This window comes from Xyrauchen texanus, chromosome 12, assembly GCF_025860055.1.
Source record: "Xyrauchen texanus isolate HMW12.3.18 chromosome 12, RBS_HiC_50CHRs, whole genome shotgun sequence".
In the NCBI taxonomy this organism is placed as follows: Eukaryota; Metazoa; Chordata; class Actinopteri; order Cypriniformes; family Catostomidae; genus Xyrauchen; species Xyrauchen texanus.
In genome coordinates this window covers 45993821-46015563 of record NC_068287.1, presented here as the reverse complement: position 1 = coordinate 46015563, position 21743 = coordinate 45993821, and the positions used below count along the sequence as shown (strand labels likewise).

General features: G+C 38.5%; 2 protein-coding genes and 3 long non-coding RNA genes across 12 annotated transcripts in view; 4 read left to right on the top strand and 1 right to left on the bottom strand.

Annotated features, from left to right (window-relative positions):
- Nucleotides 1-21743, top strand: part of LOC127652423 (protein NLRC3-like) — a 170897-nt gene that overhangs the window by 53397 nt on the left and 95757 nt on the right. For 4 of the 8 annotated variants that reach the window (XM_052138566.1, XM_052138575.1, XM_052138563.1 and 1 more), the window contains exon 1: nt 8825-9003. The exons of 2 other annotated variants lie outside the window; for them this stretch is intronic. Coding sequence is in view for 2 of the 6 variants with exons in the window: in XM_052138570.1 (XP_051994530.1) it covers nt 14024-14076 (53 nt within the window). In the remaining 4 variants the exon portion in view is untranslated. Of the gene's footprint in view, nt 1-8824; nt 9004-13995; nt 14077-21743 lie in introns of those variants that run through there. 2 more of the 8 variants (XM_052138570.1, XM_052138572.1) reach the window with 1 other exon arrangement.
- LOC127652414 (NACHT, LRR and PYD domains-containing protein 3-like) overlaps nt 1-21743 on the top strand; it is a 252794-nt gene that overhangs the window by 208424 nt on the left and 22627 nt on the right.
- LOC127652481 (uncharacterized) lies at nt 3064-3596 on the top strand. Its single transcript, XR_007971730.1, has 3 exons — nt 3064-3081; nt 3172-3280; nt 3567-3596. It is a non-coding gene; the product is annotated as an uncharacterized LOC127652481 (long non-coding RNA).
- Nucleotides 3638-6255, top strand: LOC127652479 (uncharacterized). The gene is made up of 4 exons (XR_007971728.1): nt 3638-3699; nt 5059-5263; nt 5361-5457; nt 6200-6255. It is a non-coding gene; the product is annotated as an uncharacterized LOC127652479 (long non-coding RNA).
- LOC127652476 (uncharacterized) lies at nt 11548-12219 on the bottom strand. Its single transcript, XR_007971726.1, has 3 exons — nt 12190-12219; nt 12018-12085; nt 11548-11865 (listed from the first exon to the last, which is right to left on the bottom strand). It is a non-coding gene; the product is annotated as an uncharacterized LOC127652476 (long non-coding RNA).

The following is a 21743-nucleotide window of genomic DNA, read 5'->3' as shown; positions in this document are numbered from 1 at the left end:
CACGTTTTCCTTGTTGTCTGCCCTGGTTTCACTTGTCTTTGTCTAAGAACTACACTTCCCATGATCCCCGGCCCTCATCACTGCCAGCCCTGTGTCATTGTGCTCACCTGATTGTAGTTTGTTATCATCATGTCTCCAGTGTATATAAACCCTGTTTGTTCTCCATTCCCTTGTCGATCGTCGATGTATATGGATGCTTGTCTTTGTATTTCTTCATGTTTATCCTGCCAGTTTCCCGTTGTATGTTTTCCGTGTTTTTGTTGTGTTTCCCCATTGTTGTGTTTCCCCATAACACAATCAGGCCAGGAACACACTGAATAAGGAAATCGGAGTGGCTAAAAGAAGCTACTCTGAGAAGCTGAAAAGCAAGTTTTCAGCTAACGACCCTGCATCAGTGTGGAGTGGCCTGAAACAACTTACTAATTACAGGACTCCTACCCCCAACCCTGTGGCGGACCAACGACTGGCTGACGACCTGAATGTGTTTTACTGCAGATTTGAAAGGCCCGATTTCACACCCCACATGCACTCGGACCTTCATTTCACAGAACCATTAACACCTCCTGCAACCCCCCTCCTCCCCCCTCCTGCTACACTACCTGCACTCAAGATCTGCGAGGACGATGTGTGCCGTGTCTTTCGGAAGCAAAGGACAAGGAAGGCTCCAGGACCAGATGGCATCTCACCAGCTTGCCTTCGTTCCTGTGCTAACCAACTGGCCCCCATCTTCACTCAGATCTTCAATAGATCACTGGAGCAGTGTGAAGTCCCATGCTGCTTCAAAACGCTCAGTTATTATCCCCGTCCCTAAGAAACCTAAAATCACAGGACTTAATGACTACAGACCTGTCAGCCCTGACATCTGTGGTCATGAAGTCATTGAGAGACTGGTGTTGGCCCACCTGAAGGACATCACTGGACCCTTTCTGGACCCCCTTCAATTTGCTTATCGAGCAAACAGGTCTGTGGATGATGCAGTCAACATGGGATTGCATCATATCCTGCAACATCTGGACAGACCGGGGACATACGCAAGGATCCTTTTGTGGACTTCAGCTCGGCTTTCAACACAATCATACCAGATATACTCTGGGCTAAGTTAAACGAACTCCCTGTTCCCACCTCTACCTGTCAGTGGATTACCAGCTTTCTGACGGACAGGCAGCAGCTTGTGAGGCAGGGAAAATTCACTTCCACCACCTGTACCATCAGCACTGGTGCCCCCCAGGGATGTGTGCTCTCCCCACTTCTCTTCTCCCTGTACACCAATGACTGCACCACCAAGGACCCCTCTGTCAGGCTCCTGAAGTTTGCAGGCGACACCACTGTCATCGGTCTCATCCGAGATGATGATGAGTCTGCATATAGAAAGGAGGTTGAACGGCTGGCTTTCTGGTGCAGTCAAAACAACCTGGAGCTGAATACGCTCAAAACGGTGGAGATGATTGTGGACTTTAGGAGGAACACCCCAACATTGTCCCCCCTCATCATTCTAAACAGCACTGTGCCAGCAGTGGAGTCATTCAGGTTCCTGGGCACTACCATCTCACAGGACCTGAAGTGGGAGATACACATCGACTCCATTGTGAAAAAGGCCCAGCAGAGGTTGTACTTCCTTCGCCAGCTGAGGAAGTTCAACCTGCCACCAGTGCTGCTGAAACAGTTCTATTCAGCAGTCATTGAGTCTGTCCTCTGCACTTCAATAACTGTCTGGTTTGGTGCAGCTACGAAATCAGACATCAGAAGACTACAAAGGACAGTTCGGTCTGCTGAGAGGATTATTGGTTGCCCCCTGCCCCCCCTTCAAGAACTATACACTTCCAGAGTGAGGAAAAAGTCTGGTAAAATCGCTCTGGACCCCACTCACCCTGCCCACTACCTTTTTGAACTGTTGCCTTCTGGCCGGCGCTTCAGAGCTCTGAGCACCAGAACCGTCAGACACAGGAACAGTTTTTTCCCTCAGGCTAATGAACAATTAAATTGCCCCATTGAGCAATAATTATGTGCAATACACAGTTTAATTTTAATTTATATTATCCAACATATCCACTTCTGCCATAACTTACATTGCTCTGTACATAATATACTGTTTTTTGTTCTTTATATACAGATTGTATTAGATTTGCACTACGTGTGTGTATGTGGGTATGTATGAAGGTGAGTGTATGTACGTATATGTATAATTATTTATTTTTGTGTTCTTTTTGTTTTTAATTACCTATGTCTTGCTGCTGTTTTTGGTATTGTTTGTATTGTTGTTGACTGGAAGCTCCTGTCACCTAGACAAATTCCTTGTATGTGTAAGCATACTTGGCAATAAAGTTGATTCTGATTCTGATCTGATTCTGATTCCTTTGTTTTGATTTTGTTTTAGTTTTCAACCCTTCCAATAAAGCTACCCTGCACTTAGATCCTCGCCCCTCGTCTGCCTCCACATTCGCTAAGCCCGCCCTTAACAATTACAGGCCAATTACAGTTTAGCAAATCCATCAGAAATGCTTTAGATTGTTTCCTATGAAAGTCTATTGCCTAAGTAAGGGCACAGAAGAGGCTGTCCATTAGATCATTTTTAAGTTACAGAAACCCTTATAATTGTAATCTGCTGTACCATTTTTGTTATACACTTTTATTTGATACTTAAGTAAATGTAATATCAGATATTTTAAAACTTGAGTCACTTTTCAAAAAATATACTTTATTCAAATATTATTATTGGGTATTTTCTACAACACTTATTTTCCTACCAGATGATCATCGCAGTCTGATAAAATGACAAGAGCAATTAATACAGGGGCATGAAAGTGAAGAGGAATGTGGTCGTGGAAAAAGGAAGAGGAAACCTCTGCGTGTCTCTTCCTCAGATGAAGAGCCTGAGGAAACTGAAATAAAAAAAAAGAAGGTATGCAGAATTTAAGATAGTTTAAAATAGTATTTAATCCTGATAAATTGTTGTAACTAACTACAAATTAACCAAATTAACTATGGTAAGAAACCAAATTAACTATGCTGTTTTTATTTAAGACTGAAAGGAGGCCTAGTCTTTTATCCAAATTACTGGAAAAACGAAAGGAACAGTTAAATGTGAGTCATGCTTTAGTGCATCATTATGACAGTTTTAGCTGTGTAGTTTAAATATTGCAACCATTTATACTACCAAATATATATGTTTAGGACAGTACAGCTCCACAAAAATGCACATCATGCAGTGCTTTAAAAGAAAAACTGAAGCAGATGGAGGAAGACAACAGAAGACTAGTTCTTCGCTTGGACACCATAAATGGTAAACCTGCTGATTTCAGAATTGTATTCATGTTTATGTAAAGATACTGTATTGGAATAATTGACTACTTTGCAGAGACTAATCTAATCAGAATTATACTCAAAGTTTCAGAAACATTTGAATTGTATGGAGACACTATCATTCATTAGTGGACTGGTCATGTTGACCAATACATGGAGTGTATTAAATTGAAATGTTATCATTAGTGATTCTTAATTAAAGTTATATTCTAACTGATGTTTCATGGCAAATATGTAATGCACAACTTTGTGAATTACTTTTTCAGAGTTGAAAAGTATGTTGTGTGAGCTTAAGGAGGGCATAGTAGCAAGATGCCCCTCTTCAAACAGCAGAATCCAGTCATACCTGCACATCCACACTCATCTCAACCCAACCAAGAGAACTCTTGCGAGGATGATGTAAGTTTTGTTGTTGTTTTAAAGCATGCACAATTGGTTATCAATGTAAATGTGAAGGTTGTTGTTCTACATTTCTTAAAGGAATTGTTCACCCTATATAATATTTTCTCAGCCTTGTGTTTTTCCAAACACAAATAATTTCTTCTGTGAAAATGTTAAGTCTTATAAATATATAAAATTAATCTAGAGATCCAAAAATGTCAATAGTATATTTGTTTATATATATTACAACAATATATGTCGTGACATAATAGTTAGATTTAAAAGACAATTACACTAAATGCTTATAAACTCCAGTCTACTAGCCAGCATTTGTGCTGCTTCAGCAATGGTGGATGCACGGATGTAACTTCTTCTATGCTTTGCTCCTGTCGACATCGCCAATTAGTGGTTTGGCTGTGTACTTGCAGAACAACGCAGACATGAGACATGAGACATAAAAGCCATACAGTATTTTGCATTTTGGAGGTTGTAACTCCGTCTGTCTGTTTATGTACAACACTTGTGTGTACCGCCCACTTCAAACACTGCAGGTATGCAACAAAAAGTCCCGGTACTGTAAATAAAATTTTATTTTATAGGTACTCCGTACCACTGCATACCCGCCCACTTCAAGCACCGCATCTGACACTGTTTGAATGGGCAGAGTTCTGTGTTTCCTCTGTTTAAAAAAAAAAAAAAAAGTCCCCTACTGCGTGATAATGCAGATTTAACAAAATGCCTCTTTCTCAGTCAAGCTTAATGAAACGATGTTACAATGTTACAAACTCTTGCCAACCCCCCTTATCCTTTCAGATCCATATGGCTTTCTGTCTTCTGTGGAACACACAAGGGGAAATATTAGTCATGTGGGCTACTTTTATGGTAATTTTTGCATCCTTTTTGAGGTTTGATAATCTTAGTCATACAGTCATTGGGTGGAAAAGAGCTCAGGACATTCTTCAAAAAATCTCCTTTTGTGTTGTTCAGAAGAAAGAAAGTCATACAGGTTTAGGGCAACATAAGGGTGAGTAAGTTATGACAGAATTTCCATTTTTGGGTGACCTAACCCTTTAAAAGATGCTAGCAAATTAAAATATTTGGTTGGTTTGAATAGACAAATGTACTTCTTTTGTAACAAGACTTTTTTGGAGTAGCTTATTTAGTTCCTTTACTATTTTTGTTTTTACAGGAATAAATGCATAAGTACTAAATGTTTAATCCAGTATTTATAGTACGTTTAAGAAAATTTGAATAAGTCCTAGATTATCCACTAAATAAAGCAGATTCTCTTTAAATGGTATTACCTTATACTTTTTTAATTGCCTTATGGAGTGGTAGAAGTTGTTCAAATTATTATTACTATTTTTTATTTTTTAGGTGACCATTGCTGATGGTGTTAAAGTAAACAAAGTCAAGCTTTTGAGATGCAGTCATCAACATCCCACTAAACTGGTCTGTGATCTTCTTGGAGTTGTCTTCACACGTGAAGAGTTGTCAACACACTCCCTAACAGGACAAAAAGGAAGCGCAACAGAGGCTGTGAAGCCATCTCTGGATAGAAAGCTTGTTAATGGCATTTTTGGTATACTTTTATTTCTTTTTTATTATTGTAGTGTGAATTTTTTTAGTGAATCAGTTTGCTGACTTTGGCTCTATTTTTCTCTTAATACTTTTTTCAGATTACACTTTAAAAAAATTCCCCACTGCCAGTGTTAAGGAGCTGAGAGGGGCAGCTCGAAACAAACTGAACAATGAAAGCAAGCTGTTCAAGAGAGGGTAGGACAAAATAAAAAAAATCTAATATGACCCCTTTAAGCTACAGTATATTGATAGCATCTGTGGCATAAGGTTTTGTAAATGGTAAATGGTCTGCACTTATATAATGCTTTTTTAACCTTAGCGGTATTCAAAGCGCTTTACACTGTGACTCATTCACCCATTCACACACACACCAATGGTGGCAGAGCTGCCATGCAAGGCGCTAGCCTGCCATTGGGAGCAACTTGGGGTTTAGTGTCTTGCCTAAGGACACTTCGGCATGTGGAGCCATGTGGGCCAGGAATCGAACCACCAAACCTGTGAGTAGTGGCTGACCCACTCTACCACCTGAGCCACAGTCACCCCTTTCATGTCTTTTTTTTTTTTTTAAAGACATTAAAAATTGGTTACAGTAATGCCCTTACTATGGGAGTGTATGGGCCATTGTACAACACTTTACAATGTACACTGTTGTCATGCTTTAATATCACTGTTATGATATGCACAAGGACACTATAAAGGAGGTAACTAAGTTCTAGAATGGCTAATATCACTTACAGCACCTTTTAAAAAGTCACAGATGCTCTATAGAGTAAATAGTGAAAATGTTGTATGTAACCTAGAACATACATGATATGGTCTTGAATGGTTAGGAAAGACTGTTCAGTCCTGATTTACAGTGTATACATATTTGAAAAATATGATAAAGTAGTTTTGTGACTGCTTTATTCTGATGTGTTTTGTGTTTGTGTGTTTACAGGTCTTACCAGACACTTTATGGAGAATAAAGGATGCATGGATGTGTTTTCGTTTTCTGACTTTTCTATAAATCTATTTGTGAAATGGATACCCAATAATTTTATGTTTTAATATTTATAACTCTAGTCTAATGCATTACATTTTGTTACACTGAACTCATTCCATTTTAACAAGAAAATAATAAAACAGTCATTTATTCAATATAATGTAACCTCAAGTGTCTATCAGTGGGGTCCAAGCAGATGGGAAAAGGTTATTTTGCATAATGCAAAATAACACAGTTACCAAATTTGATAGAATATATATTCTATGGATACAGTTCAATATTGTATTCAATATTTGCTTGTATCTAATCGCTGAATAAATTGACAAGACTAAAAATAAATACTTAAAGGAATTAAAATATAAATCAGTCAGTTAAAAAAAACAAGCTCTTTACCAAATGTCAGGTAAGTTTTCAAATCAAGAAACTTACTTTTCTGTAACCACTACAATAGTAACCTAGACGTATTGTATATGGTACATAATCCCACACCTTGTTTTACAGCCTGTCATAAGGACCTGCACAAACAATACCTACATGAAAAAGAATGATAGGACTGGAAGGAAAGTGAGTTCTATTGGATTAATGGTTAGTAAAATGATAAAAAAAAATAACTTTTGTCAAATTAATCTCTCTCCAAATAAAATGTGGATAAACATAATCTAGTGTATATAGATATAATAAGTATCCTGACTGTGATCTCATCTCAAGCTTGGTGATTGATATAGTCAAGACAACTTCTCATTTGGCAAACCATATTTAATCAGAAGAACATTTATGTTTCTTTATGTTACACATATGGGGGGAAAAAAATATATTAATAGGATAGTTCACCCAAAAATTTAACATTTTACATACTATCAAGTAGTTTAAAATATGTATGGTCTTTTATCTTTCTCAAACCCTTTGAAGTTTGAAAACAATAGCCACTATCTAATGCCATTGTAAGGAAAAAACCCAGAAATTCTTCAAAATTTCTTCTTTTGTGTTCAGCTGAAGTAAAAAAGACATACAGATTTAAAACGACATGGGTGAGTAAAAAAAATATAATTTTTGGTGGAACTATCCCTTTAAGACTAAACTCTGCGAGTTTCTAAGAGCTATCTGTGGTTGGTCACAAGCATCTCACACCAATTAATAAGAATAGAGAAATATCAGACCATTGGATGGTGTGATTGACCAATAAGAATCAAGTATTCCAGAGACCATGTAATAATATGGTATATATTCTTATCATTTTAGGTCCTGATTCAAATGGGATTAAAGTCAATAAAACACAACCAACAATCAAAGCTGGTCTGTAACCTACTGGCAGATCTAACAGTGCTTCATACTGACAACTACTGACATGGATGCAGCATCACGTTTTTGAAAATGGGGGTTGCCAAAATAGATTGGGCAATATTTGGTTAACCTTTATCTGCCCCCAGGAGGTAACTCACTCCATGTAGAGTAAAATCACTTAATGTAAGACACTGATATGACTGCATTTTTATTTTATGTGAAAGAATATCATTTTAAACATTCTTAAGGCCGCCTTTCATTTCTTGCTTATACAATTTAGAGCATATATAAAGCTTTCTCAATAAGAAAAAACTTTATGTACATTTTTTTAAAATGTTTTTATAATCAAAACCTGTTTATGTAGGATGTTTAGAGAATAGAATGAAAACATCTGGTTTTGCTCATTCGTTGGACATTACTTTGTGCTCTTTTTAATATTTAATCTAGCAATTGAAATCAATTTTACTACTGCAATACTTTACCAATATTTATTTATTTTTAAAATATTGTATGGTCTTTAGACTTTATTTGGATTGTACAGTAGAGATATGGACAGGAAATGACAGGGTAGAGGAGTGGGAATGTGATCGGGAAAACACACTAGGCTATGGCTCCAACAACAATATTTATGTAATAGATTGTTCTGAATCATTGTGTCACATATTACACTTTTTACACATTATGTTAATGGTTTATATTCTCTTTCAAATATGATGTAACTGCTGTAATAAAGGCTGTTTAGTAGAATAACTTGTGAACATTTTTTGAAGTTTGTTGCATAACTATGATGTAATGTAGTACAAGTTACTTTAATAAAACCATGGTAATAATACAGGAAAACCATGGTTAAATTGTGGTAATACAACTATGGTTAATTTGTGGTATGTGAACCATGGTTTCAAAACCATAGTTACTACAGTTTTACTCTAATATTACATCAATATTACTATAGTAAAACCATGGTATCAAAACCATGGTTTTTAAAACCATGGTTTCCACCAAAAAACCATGGTTACTAAAGTCATGGTTACTACAGTTTTACTATAGTAAAACCATGGTTAATTTTTGTAAGGGGATAAATGACCTCCGGAGGACACATCCTTCCAAACGAGACACAGCGAGAGAAAGTTGATGAGCTGCATCATGATACAATTAAACCTGATTGGATTGAATTTGTCAACCTGAAACCCTGAGTTCATTCAGAGACCTTCATGTTACAGACCTCTGCTGCAGCTTTAAATGTTGTTTGTCTGTTTTCAGACTCCACCTCCTCCTCAGGTGACAGGTGAAAGAGAAACTATTAAAACAGCAGCCATTTTATGACTCGAGCAGGAAATTACACGACGAGAGAAAAATAGAAAAAGTTCGACAGTTTGTGCTGCACTGAATTGTCTGAAACAATAAATCAATTGATGAAGTATTTTGTAGGTGATATTCTAGTCAGTAAACAGGAAGTGAACATCAACAGCTCTTGACAGGTGAGTACTGAACTGCTGCAAAACAAACCGAAACTCAAGGGAGATAATGTTCAAAAGTTACTACAGGACTCGACTGCAACCAAATGTTTGCGACTATTATTTGAGACAGTATTTTTTTCAACTACTCGCACATGTGCGACCTTCAAATTTGACGACATTTAGTTTTTTAATTTAATGTTGAAAAACGAGGAGTTTGGTCCGTGAGTGGATGACGTCATCTACAATCGTGTGGCGTCACACACAACGCGAAGAAATTAGGCTTGTTTGAGATGAGCAAAATTATTCGCCTCGCATTGCTCGCGCGAGTTTGACCGCTGGATTATAAATGTGATTTTAATCTCGCGTTCGCCCGAATATTCCCTCTTCTCTTCCGGAAAAGGACAGGAGGAGGGGCTTCAGTTAATATGTGACTGTGATCTAAAATAAAACCGCAGAATGTAGTTTCTGTATTTATTACCAAAGCATTTATCAGAAATACAGGAAAAATGGGGAAAATGTGAATAATAGTATTGCAGGTCGATTTAAGGTGTACGCCCCTAAATTTTCTGCCTGTACCCCTAACATTTTCAGTTAATATTTACAGTGCTTCTAGTAAAATAAGTTTGTCTGGAGCCGTGTACTATGAATGCAAACTTAAATGCAGTGAAAAAGACACTATTAGCATAACATAAATAAATAATTTCCAACATTCTTTTGAATGTCCATGTACTAAATTAAAATATTTGATGCCATGAGTGTACCTTCATTTACTATTATTTTAAATGGACATGTAAAATGAATCATTGTGATAACAATTTTACCTTGTTGCAAAAAGTAGTCCTTTAAAGCCCATGGTGAAGGTTAAACACCACTGTCGATTAATGGGTAGATAAAGCAGTCAAGATATGTATATAAAGTTAGAAATGTCTCCAAAATGGTGTTAAAGTCCAGTTTTTGTAGTTTTTGGTTAGAAACGGTTATTTTTTACGTGATTCGCGATGACGTCACATGAGGTAGACGCGGTGGAATGTAGCCTCAGCCGTTCTCAGCTACTTGAACTAATTCTAGCAGACTAGCACTGACTACTATGGCGTCTAACTGGGATGAGGAAGAGGTGGCAAGACCCACAGTTAACATTTATGATGGCCCACAGCCATACAATTTCGAACCGTTTAGGCGTGAGAGGGCTGAATGAGGAAATACCGAGAGCAGATGGCCGTCAAAGACAAATAAGTGCATGGTCAGAGGAGAATGAATGGAGAGTTGGTGTAGTGTCCTGGTGAGTTGCTATCATTTAGAAGCGCAGCAATGACCGCTGGAGCTAGTAGTCTATGAACAGCAGTGCATACAATAACTTTTATGCTTTATTTCTAAGCTTTTACCTCTTTCTCCGGTGAAAATGTTGTTATCACGTAGCCGACGCCAGTAGGCGTCGTCAGTGTGATTATTGTTGATAGTGCCAACTAGTTTTCCTCGTGATTGATTGTCATTGACACCGTCAGGCTTACCGGGAGAGGGAGTGAGTGAGTAGTAAGCGTCTGTGTCGCTGTGTTTGGCAGGTGTCTGTGTGGGCGGTGTCGTCCCATGGAAACTGTGGTGGAGAGCTTGTGTTGTAGGGAGGTGAGCGCTTTTGGTCGCTGGTCGAGGATCTCACCCGCTGCCAGCAGATGTAACGTGCCTAACGCAGCATCCTGGATTTGAGGCATGCTGCCTGAATCCGTTTGTGCTACAAATAGCATATTCACACTTCAGACAGGATCATGGTCCCCTTCAAGCCAGCACGCACGAGTATGTTCATGGTTTATGTTTACTTTACCAATGTTTTTACACTGAGTCCTTTGAACAACAGCAATAGGTGACAGGAGATGTGTTGCATGCACAAACATGCATAAGAGACAGGCTTCAAATGACGTTTCCAACCTACTTACAGAGTTTAAAACTTAAGAATCTTTCCTACTTATTCCTAGGCAATACCGGTACACTGCGTACAGGCAGGCTATACAGCTGGGCTTATGGAGTTTTAGGGAGGAGTATAAGGAAGCCTCTACCCTCTTGTGTGGTTTCAACCATCAGACAAAACTTCCAAAGTGGTGACCAAACCTATCAGGGCTTTCAATGGCCTCGTTTGGATGAGAATGAATAAAAATAATTGTTTATTCTGTTGTGATCGCCCAATTGCCCTTAAAATGTTATAAAGTACACAGAACACATGAATTTTAATAAGAAAAAACAGTTTATTGGCATTGCTTGTAAGGGTTACTAAACATTTACTGAACAAGGACAAGGATTACTGAATAAAGACACAGGTTGCAAATAAACAAATCTATATAAAAAAAGCCCACTGATGAAGGGCTAGACCTGAAACCTTTGCACATTGTTTCTTTTGCCTGCAAAAGTGTGGTCTTACCTGAGGGTCAACTGATGGTTCTCGCACTCACTCACACTCACTTACTCACACAGTCACACAGTCACTCACACTCACACACACTCACACTCTTTCATGAATGCATATGCAGTGATACGTGCAAAAGCATATCAAGCTGACACACAGTGAACCCGGACAACACCGCACACAGAGGTTGACAAGGCACAGGTAAAATGATTGGTAAATTATTTTGAATTACATAAAACAAATTTCATGCAAATAACAGACAGAGGAGCAGACATGCAGCATGCAGGACCCCTTGAATGGGGTACAGCGACAATTAATGCCACTTACAAAGACGAAAAAAAGTAATGATTTAGTGCAAAGTAAAACCAAAGCAACAACACACAAAACATGCAGAATACAGGAAACCACCACCAAATGAGATGACAGGGACAGAAGGAAAGAAGATAAATAACAACTAAAATAAATACTTACAACTAAATCATTGGACTTGTCTGTGGAAAAAAATAATAATAATAATGTGAATTTAGGTTCTCTTGTAACGTGACTGCCGGGCTAGGAAGAGGCTGACGGCCTCCTCCTTAGGAACCTGTTCGAAGGATTTAGCGATGGGGGCGGGTGCATCGGAGGACAAATTAGCGCTAACCTCTCGAAGAGCTGCAGGTGAATGGGTGTTGCTTTCCTGAAGGGCCTTCATCAATGATGTTGCATAACCTGCAGATATAATAATAATAATACTGAATAAAGATCATTGCCACTGATCACAGATGTCTCGTGAGCCATCTCAAAATATGATAGAACTGCATGACACTGCTTACCGTATGAGGCTGCCTCTTTGATGGGACGCATCCACATGGGCACCTTTTCTGAAGCCTGGATACCATACGCAGTACTTCTCCGTCCCATCACTTTTCCGTGCTGTCTCGCGGTTGGCATTGTGATTGTAATGCAGCGCCGCTAAGAGAAGCCTACAAAATAACACATTTGAGATTTTTTTTTTACTACAATAGGCATGATAATAGGTACTATTATTACTATAAAAGGCATAATAATTGGCTGTATTATTCCTTGGATAGCACTGACCTGCTATACATCCCAAGGTATGAAAACCCTGTGTGCTTGGGTGCGAAGTGCAAGATGAGGGAGTGGTAAGCCTCAAGGGAGAATGTCTGATGCTGTGGAGACAGCTGTCGAACATCTTTCAGTAAGGCAGTCCTCGTGATTATGTTCTCCAACTTTACTGTGCATCATTTCTTTTGCCAGAAACGGTGGTAGCCACATGATGCACAGACCTAGATATGTAAAAACAAAAAAGAAGAAGAAAAAAAAAAAAAAAGTGTAATCAACAGTATATCAGGATTCAATATAGATTAGGTACTGTACATTACTGGTCAAAGGTTTCATGTTTTCAATGAAACACACATGACCAATACAGTATAACACTCAAATATGATGCCATCACAAACCAATAGAATAAAGCCAGCCTGGTACATACATTGTAAATTAAATTAACTGGCAAGACAGTCAGAGCTATCAGATTGTAATTAGATATTCTGATTTTCTAATCAGATGGCCTTCTGCGTAAACAAAACCGTACCTGCTTGATCTTAAGAAAAGTTCCTTCCTGCTGCACGATGCTACTATCTGACCTCTCACAACAGGCCGGACAGATGACAAAAAGGCCCATCAGCTCCTCTTGGCAAACAATGAATTTGTCAATGCCACTACAAGAACAAAAAAATTGTTGTTGGGGGGGCATTCAAACTACCAAAGCTACAGTACACAAAAATGAGCATTCAAAATGGTCTATGTTGGTTTTAAACTATCTCACTTGTGATGGGGGTCACACGTGTAAGGTGGCTCCTCATCAAACAAGTCCTCCTCATGCATCGGCTCTTCGGGCACCCACGATAAGTCACTGATGACAGAGGCATTATCATCATCTTCATCTGTCTGTTCAGGACTAGCAAGGGGAGTGGAGGTTTGTGTGCCTCCACTCTCCCTCAATTGTAAGGTGGGCCGCGGGCTTTCTTCTGTCGTCCCAACAGTCAGCGAGTACCTCATGTGACGTCATGGAATGCATTGTGGGAGAAATAAGAATAATCGCTAAGCTGTAGCTAAAAGCTAACATATCACCTACTTTTCCGTATTATATTTCTTTTTTGTAGTACCCTACAACATCAAATACAATGGATAACTGTTTAAATGTTTATTACCAACTAGAAAATTGCCAAAAAAAAACCTGCACCATGGGCTTTAATTTACCTGATGAACTTTCACCTTTTGCTGACCCTTAATGCTCAGCAGAGATGATGTGTGCTTCTAAATCACTTGCACCTTTATTAGCAACTGACACATAAGTGCAGCTTTACATGTCACACATTCTGCTGGAATCTTTGGAGCAAATCTTCTGTAAATTTGCACTTTCGTGTGGCCACTCAGCTGTCATTTGCTGCTGCTGTCAGTGTTGCCAACTACTTTCAGTGAAAAGTAACTAAAGCCTGCTCAAAGTCCTATTAAACCCTCTTTTTTTGTTTTTTTGGAAAACCAGATTATGGTCCCCCTAACTGAAATGTTACTGATTTGATTGGCCTGAATATAGATGATGTCCCGTTTGTTGACAGGTGTTCAGTGGACTGTTCAGATGATGTCATGGACTCCACAAAGGATCTCAGTGGACAGACAGACACAGGGAAGGTCAAGAGGTCAGAGGATGTCAATGGTTTAATAAAATACACTGATAGATATTTCTGATATGCTGCACAACACTACAGTATAAAAACACTCAGACTGGATTATCTCAAGTAGAAACATGTGAAAACAGCTTTAGGGTAAAGTGAGATGACGGTGAGACGGTTTGATTCAGTCACAGACAGAACTGGAAAACTTGTACAGTCAGTTGAATCTAGAAGATGAAACTCTGGCTGCCGGCAGGTCATCCCCACCTTCCTGAATCTGGGTGGGTTATTAAACGACAATAATAATTCAAAACACAAGGTATTCACTGTAACTGCGAAAACAATACAGTTGTACAATACAGTACCATTTAAAACAGAGGGAAAGGCCAACAAGGAGCGGCAGCGAGAGAGAGGAAAAAATAAACACTTACTCGCCAGTTCTCTGATACCTCTATTGGACGACAGTGGATCGGAGACCGTCCTCCGACCCCTGGCAGATGGAACACCCCGCTGCGTTCTCAGGGAACAAAAGGAGTCTCCCCCGCCCCTGGCAGCGGTTCTCCCGGGACCCCCTTCTCCCCTCGCATTCATCCGCTCTCAGGCGGCTGGGCTGCTCCATCCCCTGGCAGATGGCTGCGGCTCCGTTGGGGTGGATGATAGTGGTGAGGACTCTACTACGGCGCATCCCTCCTCCTTCCCGGGTTTTCGGCACCAGTGTAAAGGGATTAATGGAAAGGAGGTGGCGAGAACCGGCTTGACAATATAAATAATAGTTTAATAATTAACAGAATCAAAAATACACAACCACACACAGGTGTTGGAGAGCTGCCCTTAAATCTCTCTCTCTGTCGCACTGCTGTCTCCAGTTGGCCATTATCCCTCTCAAGGGCTTAATTAGCCTGATTAAGGTCCGCCTTGCCACAATCTTCTTTAAATAAGGATAAGTGAAAGTCCTGACTGTTGAACTAGGACTGTGCATTAAACATTACCAAACTGTTACTGTATGTAACCATGACAATCTGCCTTTTAAAATGAATACATGATTATATTTGTGTCATTGTTTTTATTGTCTTCAATAAATGTATAAGGTGTGTGAGAATCATCAAAGCTGAGAAACTGATGAGAGGAAAAGAGTGTTTGTGAGAGTTTGTAGTTTTAAAACGGTGTTTAATTGTTGTTGTGTTTTAGTGTCATTCATGGAGAATCTCCTGAATCCAGCTGTGTGTCCATGAAGAGTGATGCGTCAATGGGTCGTCCACCTAACTTCAGTTCAGGAGCTCCTTGTGCTGATGTGAGGTGAGGACTCTCATGTTGACTGACAGTATGAACGTGTACATCACAGTCTGAGGGGCGATTAGAAAGAATCCAGTGTAAAAAATAAATGTACATTTTGTTTACAATCACTGTGTAATGCACACACACATCATGACCGTACACCAGTGAGGTCAGGTGTCATTACATGTGTCAGTTTTATTACATAACATGAGTAAAAAGCAATAACACTTGAAATTCATGAAGGATTGTGTTAAAGGAAAAAATGATAATTCTCTCATGATTTACTCCCCCTCATGCCATCTCAAACTCATATGACTTTCTTTCTTCTGCACAACACAAATAAAGATATTTTGATGGAGATCTGAATATATCCATACAATACAAGTCAATGGGGACCAAACACTCAAAGGACATAAAGACATCATAAAGGTAATCCAGGTGGTTTAATCCATGTCTTCTGAAGTGATAAGATCAGTTTTGGGTGAGAAACAGACCAATATTTGGTTATTAGAGTCCTTATTCAGTAAAAGTTTAGCTGTCCTATGTGTGTTCACGAGAGAAGCTTGTTCACACATCCTCACGCTTGATGCGATCGTGATTTCATGTTCATGGAGCATTAATAAGGGCAAGGGTTTGCTCTATTAAGGATATGGATGCTCCTACTACTTTCTTTTTCCTTTGAATAACAGCTGTTATAAAACATCTCATTGAGTAGTGTGGAATATATTATATGAGATTTCTTCCCAGTCTTGCTGATTCATTTTTATTTGTAATTCGTCCTCCCTACATATCATTTATTCAGAATGTCCTGTAGAAGAAAATACGATGAATGACCTAACAGGTGTACATTTGACCTTTGATATACATTATTTGCTGTCTCTCTCGATCATACAATGTAACAATGTTGCTAAAAAACAATGTGATGATGTGCAACAAAATGTGCTTTCATAGTCACTATACAGAAGATGAAGAAATGGGTTAACAAAGACAAAGTTTAACATTAGCTTCACATGTTGCAATAAAAACACTCTTACCAGAATAGTGTGATTTATATGTTTAAGGTTGTTCTCAAACACAAGTTTGTATGACTGGGGGTCCAAGATGGTGCCTTGAACACATGTTTGTTTGTTTGTGAATCAAAACCTTGTTTTATAGTAGTTGTTGAGAGGATCTATTGATTAAATTAAATTTTTTGATGTCCTGAACTTTGTTAACAACAACAATGGGATACATAAAAAAAAATCCCTCCTTTTGACGGTACGAAAGTTTTATAAATATTTCATTTTTTCTGAGCGCTTGTCATAAACGACCATTTTAAAAAGAAAATAAGATTCTTTATTTAAGCCTCTCGATGATCTATGTAAGCAATGTGAATTATTTCATCTCTAAATTGTTTTCTAAGGAAGAATAATTTTTGTTCTTCAATGGTACATTTTGATCCTCCAGCTATATGAAGGGATTGTTGTCCTCGTCCCTTGATATAACTTTGTTCAGACTGGTTGGGTTTTCTTTCTTAGGTCTAGTTCTTTCTCCAATTATTGTTCTATTTTTCTTTCTTTTTCATGTCTTTGTCTATTATTTCTTTAAATTGTAGAGGGCTACGTAACATTCTTTAACGTAAAGCAGTTTTTTTGTATCTTAAACATTTAAGCTCGGACCTTTGCTTTCTACAAGAATCACATTCAACTATACAAGATGTCAGTTTATGGAGATCACAATGGGGTTTAGAAATGTGGATGTCTCATGGGAATGAGCATTCTGCCGGAGTTTGTGTCTTAAAAAAACATTTTAGTGGAAAGATTTTGGCTACTGATGTGGAGTGGTTTTGGCGTAGTGGACGAAAGCACATAACTGGTAATCAGAAGGTTGCTGATTCGAGCCCCACAGTCACCACCATTGTGTCCTTGAGCAAGGCATTTAACTCCCTGTAAGTCGCTTTGGATAAAAATTCAATAAATGTAAATGTAAATGCATAAATGTACTGTGATATTTATGGTCATTACATCATATTAGCCTTTCAGTTTGCAAATTTGACATGTATTCTTGCCAATGTTTATGGGTATAATTCACCAAAAGATAATAAGATTTTTTTTTTATAAATTAGGAACTCGTATATTTTATATGTTATCTAAATTTCCAAATTCTTTTTTAATATTTGGTGGTGATTTTAATGTAGTTTTGAATAGTACTTTAGATAGATGCCCCCCCCCAACCCAACCTTCTAATGCAAATTCTGACTATTTATTATCCTTCATGCAACGATTTTCTGTTCTGTTGATGTGTGGCGAGAAACTCATCCCTTGCAAAAAGTATTCACATGGAACAATAACTCACTTTCTAGTCAATCCCGTCTTGACTTTTGGCCTCTGCAAAATGATCAAATATAAAGACTGACACTTCCCTCACTGTTTTCTGATCATAAGGCCAGTCTTATCTGTATTTGTATCCTCTGCCTCCTTGACTAAAAGATCCTCATATTGGAAACTTAACACCTCAATTCTTAAACACAACTAAGTTCTCACTAAAATTGATCTCTTAATTTCCTTCTATTGGGATAAAGCTAATAAAGAAGATATGTTTTGCAGTAATTGGGAACTTCTCAAATGTGAAATTGGGAAGTATTGCCAGAAATACTGTAGTATGTTAATGGCTAGAATTACTGCTTTATCACATAAAAACGTGGAGGATCTTATAGATTCAGAAAGAATTGAGCTTATTGATCAGAAACATCACTTGGAGGACATACAGTGAGGAAAATAAGTATTTGAACACCCTGCTATTTTGCAAGTTCTCCCACTTAGAAATCATGGAGGGGTCTGAAATTGTCATCGTAGGTGCATGTCCACTGTGAGAGACATAATCTAAAAAAAAAATCCAGAAATCACAATGTATGATTCTTTAACTATTTATTTGTATGATACAGCTGCAAATAAGTATTTGAACACCTGAGAAAATCAATGTTAATATTTGGTACAGTAGCCTTTGTTTGCAATTACAGAGGTCAAACGTTTCCTGTAGTTTTTCACCAGGTTTGCACACACTGCAGGAGGGATTTTGGCCCACTCCTCCACACAGATCTTCTCTAGATCAGTCAGGTTTCTGGGCTGTTGCTGAGAAACACGGAGTTTGAGCTCCTTCCAAAGATTCTCTATTGGGTTTAGGTCTGGAGACTGGCTAGGCCACGCCAGAACCTTGATATGCTTCTTACAGAGCCACTCCTTGGTTATCCTGGCTGTGTGCTTCGGGTCATTGTCATGTTGGAAGACCCAGCCTCGACCCATCTTCAATGCTCTAACTGAGGGAAGGAGGTTGTTCCCCAAAATCTCGCAATACATGGCCCCGGTCATCCTCTCCTTAATACAGTGCAGTCGTCCTGTCCCATGTGCAGAAAAACACCCCCAAAGCATGATGCTACCACCCCCATGCTTCACAGTAGGGATGGTGTTCTTGGGATGGTACTCATCATTCTTCTTCCTCCAAACACGGTTAGTGGAATTATGACCAAAAAGTTCTATTTTGGTCTCATCTGACCACATGACTTTCTCCCATGACTCCTCTGGATCATCCAAATGGTCATTGGCAAACTTAAGACGGGCCTTGACATGTGCTGGTTTAAGCAGGGGAACCTTCCGTGCCATGCATGATTTCAAACCATGACGTCTTAGTGTATTACCAACAGTAACCTTGGAAACGGTGGTCCCAGCTCTTTTCAGGTCATTGACCAGCTCCTCCTGTGTAGTTCTGGGCTGATTTCTCACCTTTCTTAGGATCATTGAGACCCCACGAGGTGAGATCTTGCATGGAGCCCCAGTCCGAGGGAGATTGACAGTCATGTTTAGCTTCTTCCATTTTCTAATGATTGCTCCAACAGTGGACCTTTTTTCACCAAGCTGCTTGGCAATTTCCCGTAGCCCTTTCCAGCCTTGTGGAGGTGTACAATTTTGTCTCTAGTGTCTTTGGACAGCTCTTTGGTCTTGGCCATGTTAGTAGTTGGATTCTTACTGATTGTATGGGGTGGACAGGTGTCTTTATGCAGCTAACGACCTCAAACAGGTGCATCTAATTTAGGATAATAAATGGAGTGGAGGTGGACATTTTAAAGGCAGACTAACAGGTCTTTGAGGGTCAGAATTCTAGCTGATAGACAGGTGTTCAAATACTTATTTGCAGCTGTATCATACAAATAAATAGTTAAAAAATCATACACTGTGATTTCTGGATTTTTCTTTTTAGATTATGTCTCTCACAGTGGACATGCACCTACGATGACAATTTCAGACCCCTCCATGATTTCTAAGTGGGAGAACTTGCAAAATAGCAGGGTGTTCAAATACTTATTTTCCTCACTGTATATATATATATATAGGAAAGGCTGAAGGTGCCTTCATCAGATCTCATGGAAATTGGCTAGAGGAGGGTGAGCAGAACTCATATTTCTTTAGGTTGGAGAGGCAGCAAGCTAAAAATTATATTCATCAACTGTGTATTAATGGGAATGTAACTTGATGATTTTAAAAAAATTGCAGACTTTTGTACTAAATTTTATAATGACTTATATTCTTCTAAATTCTACCAGCAATCTGCTACTGAATTTGTTTATTCATTATCTCACATAAAACAAATTAATAAAGAAGATTGTAGCCTGTGATGCATCTATTAGTCTTTCAGAAATGGATTCAATAAATAATCTAAAAATTACCAAATCCCCAGGTACTGATGGGATATCTGCAGAGCTTTATAAAGCATTTATTCCAAATTTGGCACTTTCTTTTACATAAAATGTTTATAGAGAGTATTGAGAAAACACGCTTCCTCCCTCTTTATGTCAGGGGCTAATAACATTAATTCCTAAACCCAATAAAGATCCCCTTTTAATAGATAACTGGTGTCCAGTTTCCTTATTGAACACTGATTATAAAATTATTGCACTAGTCTTAGCAAAGAGGCTAAAATTGACTGTAAATAATATAATTGATGAGTGTCAATCAGGTTTTATCCATCAGAGACATATTTCTAATAATATACGCTTGATTTTAGATATGTTAGATTACTCAGATCTTATTTCCACTGATAGTTTTATCCTCTTTCTTGACTATTACAAAGCGTTTGATTGTTTAGAACATGAATTTATGTTACAGGCTCTGCACAGAATTGGTTTTGGTAAATGTTTTTGTAGATGTGTTAAAATGCTTTATAGTAATGGAAATAACTCTGACTCTTAACGGCACTTCTCCGAGATTTTCATTAAAGCGGGGTGTAAGACAAGGTTGCCCCATCTCCCCATACCTTTCTCTAATAGCTACACAGTTTTTAAATCTACATATTAAAGAGAGTCCTGCGACAGGAATTTCCATAGATGGTACAGAATTAATTATTAGCCAACTGGCAGATGATACAGCGTTGTTTCTCAGAGATGCCTCTCAGATCCCAATTGTTTTAACCTCCCTTCTATCTTTTTCAAAAGCTTCTGGCCTTGTGCTTAAAGGGGTCATGACATGAGAAACCAAATTTGCCTTGATCTTTTGGTATATAAGAGGTCTTTGTATCATTAAAACGTCCTGCAAGTTTAATATTTTAAGACGTCCTCCCCATTCTAAACGAATCATTTATTTAATCAAGCTCAAAATACAGCTCGTTCTGGATTCATGGTTAGAAGTGACGTGACGGTTAGAAGTGACGTAACAGCGTTTGCATATGACCGCCTCCAGTACAAGATAACTACGCTTTAAGCGCAAGACAACTACGCTCATTTCAGTATCGCCGTGCGCCTCACAAGTGTTCAGTCGATGGACAGCGAGCTCTGACAGAGACTACTTGTGCACAGGAAAATTACGATGCCACACAGATGTGCTGTTCCTGGCTGTGGTCAAACAAAACCTCTGAATAAGCTGCCGAAAGATCCAGACGTCAGGGAAAAATGGATGCAGTTTATTTTTTGCGGACGTCCCAGTCACGGCAGTGTTAACTTAAGCGTTTGTTCTGTACATTTTAAGGATGACTGTTTTGAGAACAAATCTCAATATGATGCTGGCTTTGCCAGAAAACTGTTGCTCAAAGATAAGTCCGTGCCGACTATTCTGGGAACAACGACGACGCAAACTGTAAGTAATCTATTTTAAACTTTAAACTACTTTTTAAAGCGCAATTTCATTCATTATGAATAATCACAGTGTTTTTACTTAGTTTACTTGCATATTGTTCTGGCTGGGGCGTCAATAATTGATACATAGGCACTGACGTTAGCCAATCATAACAGTGGGCGTTAACACTGAAGTCTTAAATGGAAAACGCCCCCAAAACAGACTGTTTGAATCAGAGGATGAGAAACAGGGTGGGAAAAGGTCATAAATCACTAGATTTTAAAAGTTTTTCTTAAAAAAAAATATATTAATACTATAATTGCACCTAAGGGAACATAA